The sequence below is a fragment of the Sinocyclocheilus rhinocerous genome, unplaced genomic scaffold (genome assembly GCF_001515625.1).
Source record: "Sinocyclocheilus rhinocerous isolate Xijiao unplaced genomic scaffold, SAMN03320098_v1.1 scaffold4815, whole genome shotgun sequence".
Lineage (NCBI taxonomy): Eukaryota > Metazoa > Chordata > Actinopteri > Cypriniformes > Cyprinidae > Sinocyclocheilus > Sinocyclocheilus rhinocerous.
Window position 1 is genome coordinate 1,872 of NW_015631086.1, and position 3,502 is coordinate 5,373.

Here is a 3,502-nt window from a genome sequence, read left to right on the forward strand (position 1 = left end):
AAATAAATATTGTATTGTATTGTATTAATATGCAAAACTGTTAGCCAATCATAGCAGTGGGCGTTCAATTCAGCGTCTTGAATGTGCCCCGTCTATAAAAATAGACTGTTCTGCAGAGAGGGTCAAAACACGGATACAAAATAGCCTATTAACATTATAGGTGCATCACAGAAAACATTATAAAATCATTTTTAAAAATGCAGTACATGACCCCTTTAAGGTTTCAATTATCTAAAACTCAACAGGTGTGAAAGTCTTTCATCTAAATGATCCACAACATACAAACAACCTCAACATGGTTGAAAAACAAGAACATTTAAGTTTTGAAATGGCCTAACATAAGTCCACTCTTAAACCACATTGAAATGACCTTAAATGTAGAGTTCATGCTTGAATTAAACCCTACAAATTTCACTGAGCTGAAGCAGTTCTGTCCTCAATTCTGTGGCAAATTATCTAGGTCCATGTTAACAGATGGATCTGAATTCTAACCAAACACTAGGGATTGTCACAAAACTTACCTCAGTATCTCTAATTTGCAATTTATATTCTTCAGTCCAGTGCAGAGCAGCTTCACTCCTGAATCCTGCAGATTATTATTGTTCATGTTCAGCTCTTTCAGATTGGTATCTGATCCAAGAACTGTAGCCAGAGCTGGACAGCTTTTGTCTGTTAAGTCACAATCATTTAGCCTACAAGAGAAATAAATCAAATCACAGAGTTAGATACATGTAATATATTTGTTAAATACAAAAAATTAATTCATACCAATTATTTTTACATGAACAGTAAATATACTGCATATATATTAGATATTTATTGATTCAAGTTTCCTAGATAAAACAAACTAGCATGCTTGAATAAAACTTAATAAAATATATAAATGAATAATATGTTTATATCATTAATGGCAATGAGTTAAACATTTAAAAGTTCTGCTCTATTATCTTGATGAGTGTCTTGAGGAGGAGAATCTGGAGGTTAATAATTTATGCATTGAGGTTATGTAAGAGTATATCTCCTTTATAGCAGAAATTTAAGATGTTGAACTGCATATTGGAGTAGAAATATCTATGGAACCATGTGTTTTATAATAACATGACGTGCTTCTTCTGCAGCTAACTAAACAGCTTGTTTTGCTGAAAAGAGAAATTTCTACATAAAACCCATGTGAATCTAATAAAATAGCATTGCACTTTAATTCAAAAGGACTGCAATTTTTAAAGAAAAAAAAAAAAGAATAAAAGCTAAAGAAAATATGTTATGATTTAACCCTAAAAGAGATATATACTTATAATTGGTATATGATTAAAGGGATAGTTCACCCAAAAATGAATATACTTATAATTTGTATATGGTTAATAATCACTATAGATCAGGGGTCTCCAAACCTGCTATAAATGCAATTTTAAGATGAGAACAAACCATGACAAAATATATGAAATAACTTACAGAGCTCTTTTGGAGGTTTTGATGACTGCTGATAATCTAATGAGACACTCGTCTGATTTCTTGAATTTCTGAAGCTCAAACTCCTCCAGCTCCTCCTCTGATGTCAACAACACAAAGACCAAAGCAGACCACTGGGCAGGTGAAAGATCAGCAGATGAGAGGCTTCCTTTGCTAAGGTGGGTCTGAATGTCTTTCACCAGAGTTTGGTCGTTCAGTTCATTCAGACAGTAGAACAGATTGATGGATCTCTCTGGAGACAGATTAGCTTCAAATTGTTGCTTGATGTACTTAACTATTTCCTTTTTGCTCTGCTCATTTCTATTTTGCTGCGTCAACAGACCCTGTAAGAGTCTCTGATTGGACTGGAGTGACAAACCAAGGAGGAATCGAAGAAAAAGATCCAGGTGTCCATTATCACTCTCGAGTGCCTTGTCCACTGCAGTCTTGAGCAAATCAATCATGGATTCACTTTTGTTTTCCTGTTCTGTAGAGTCTTGATCAAACACATATTTCTTGTTGATGTCTAGAAACAGATGTGCATAAAGGGCTGCAATAAACTCTTGAATGCTCAAGTGAACGAAGCAGTACATGGTACCAAGAACGATCCCTGTTTCCTCCTTAAAGATCTGGGTACACATGCCTGAGTACACTGATGCCTTACAGACGTCAATACCACAGGCTTCCAGATCTGTGTCATAGAAGATCACATTGTTTCTTTCCAGCTGATCAAATGCCAGTTTCCCCAGTGAAAAGATGGCATCTTTATCCCAGGAAACATCTGGTGTGTATTCTCCATCATACTTTCGTCTGCTCTGCTGGATCTGAAATCTGAGAAAGTGTGTGTACATTTGTGTCAGAGTCTTAGGAGTGTCTTCAGTATTTGACTCCTGCAGTGTTTTGGAGGCATCATCAGCCTGATTGTTTTTCACAAAAATACAGATATGTTTAATCTTATTTTCTCTCCTACATTTATAAGTGACAGTCTGACAGATGATCACGAGTCTCTTACCTTCTAGAGTATCAGCAGCTTCATCTTGCTTCATCTCTCTCAGGAAGCAGAGCGTGAGATCAAGAGCTGCTTCTTTGTTACTGCATCTGTTCTCATTAAACTCCTTCACAAAGTATTGTGTGTTCTCTTTTTGTAATATTTTCTTAAACTTTTCCAGCTCATTCTTCAGAAATGTGATTATTTTGCTTTCAAGATCCTAAAATCAAAGAAAAATAAATGTTTTTCATTTTACATTTTTATGTGTTCGTAAAAGAAATCAAATTATCAAGATAAACCAGAAATAAAATTTCTATTGAATATTCTTGCAAGCATTGTTCAGTAAACTATTTGTTTGTTATAAATGTAAACATTATTTAAAATGTGTTTTCTACCTGGAAGATCCGCAGGAGATTGTCTTTGAAATTCTGGACGTCTGAATCTAATGTCTCATATTGAACTCTATTAGTGAATAAAATGAAGTACTACATTTTCAGGGAAACTATTAGAAAAATAGTTTGCAAATATTTTTTAACAAAGACAGAAAGCAATAGCTGTTTAAGTTCACGCTGTAAAAATATATGATCTATTTAAGTATAAATTTAGGTAAATATTAGGTATCTCATTGTCATATTTTCTGTCCTATAAGCAAACAACACAGGGGCTGGTGATTTAATAATATATACCACATTGACAATGAGTATTTTCATACAATGTACAGCAGTTATGTTAGTGCACCAAAATAACGGGGTTTACAAAATATATCTTTCACATCAAATAATTTTAATCTTCTTTGCTGATGCTCTTAGCATCTTAATGAAAACTCTGATAAATATTAAAACAATATAGATTCATGATAATTATTCAATGAAATATTTTCTAGCAGTCCATGGGCAACCAACAATAAGAAAAACATTAAATACCTTTTGGTAGATGATGCTTTTTTCTCACTGAATCCTGGTGGTTCACGTTTTGACCAGTCACTCTTCACAGACACAGAGCTGGACACATGTGAGCCTAATCTTACACTAATGACACAAAGAACAGAGAGAAACAAAGAAACAA

General features: G+C 33.9%; 1 protein-coding gene across 1 annotated transcript; it reads right to left on the bottom strand.

The window, feature by feature from the left end:
• Positions 1–450: 450 nt before the first annotated feature.
• On the bottom strand, positions 451–2,377 carry LOC107741581 (protein NLRC3-like). The gene is made up of 2 exons (XM_016554331.1): positions 1,453–2,377; positions 451–692 (listed from the first exon to the last, which is right to left on the bottom strand). Exons 1-2 carry the CDS (start codon positions 2,298–2,300, stop codon positions 518–520), a joined length of 1,023 nt encoding a protein of 340 aa, XP_016409817.1. The 5' UTR covers positions 2,301–2,377; the 3' UTR covers positions 451–517.
• Positions 2,378–3,502: the final 1,125 nt, after the last annotated feature.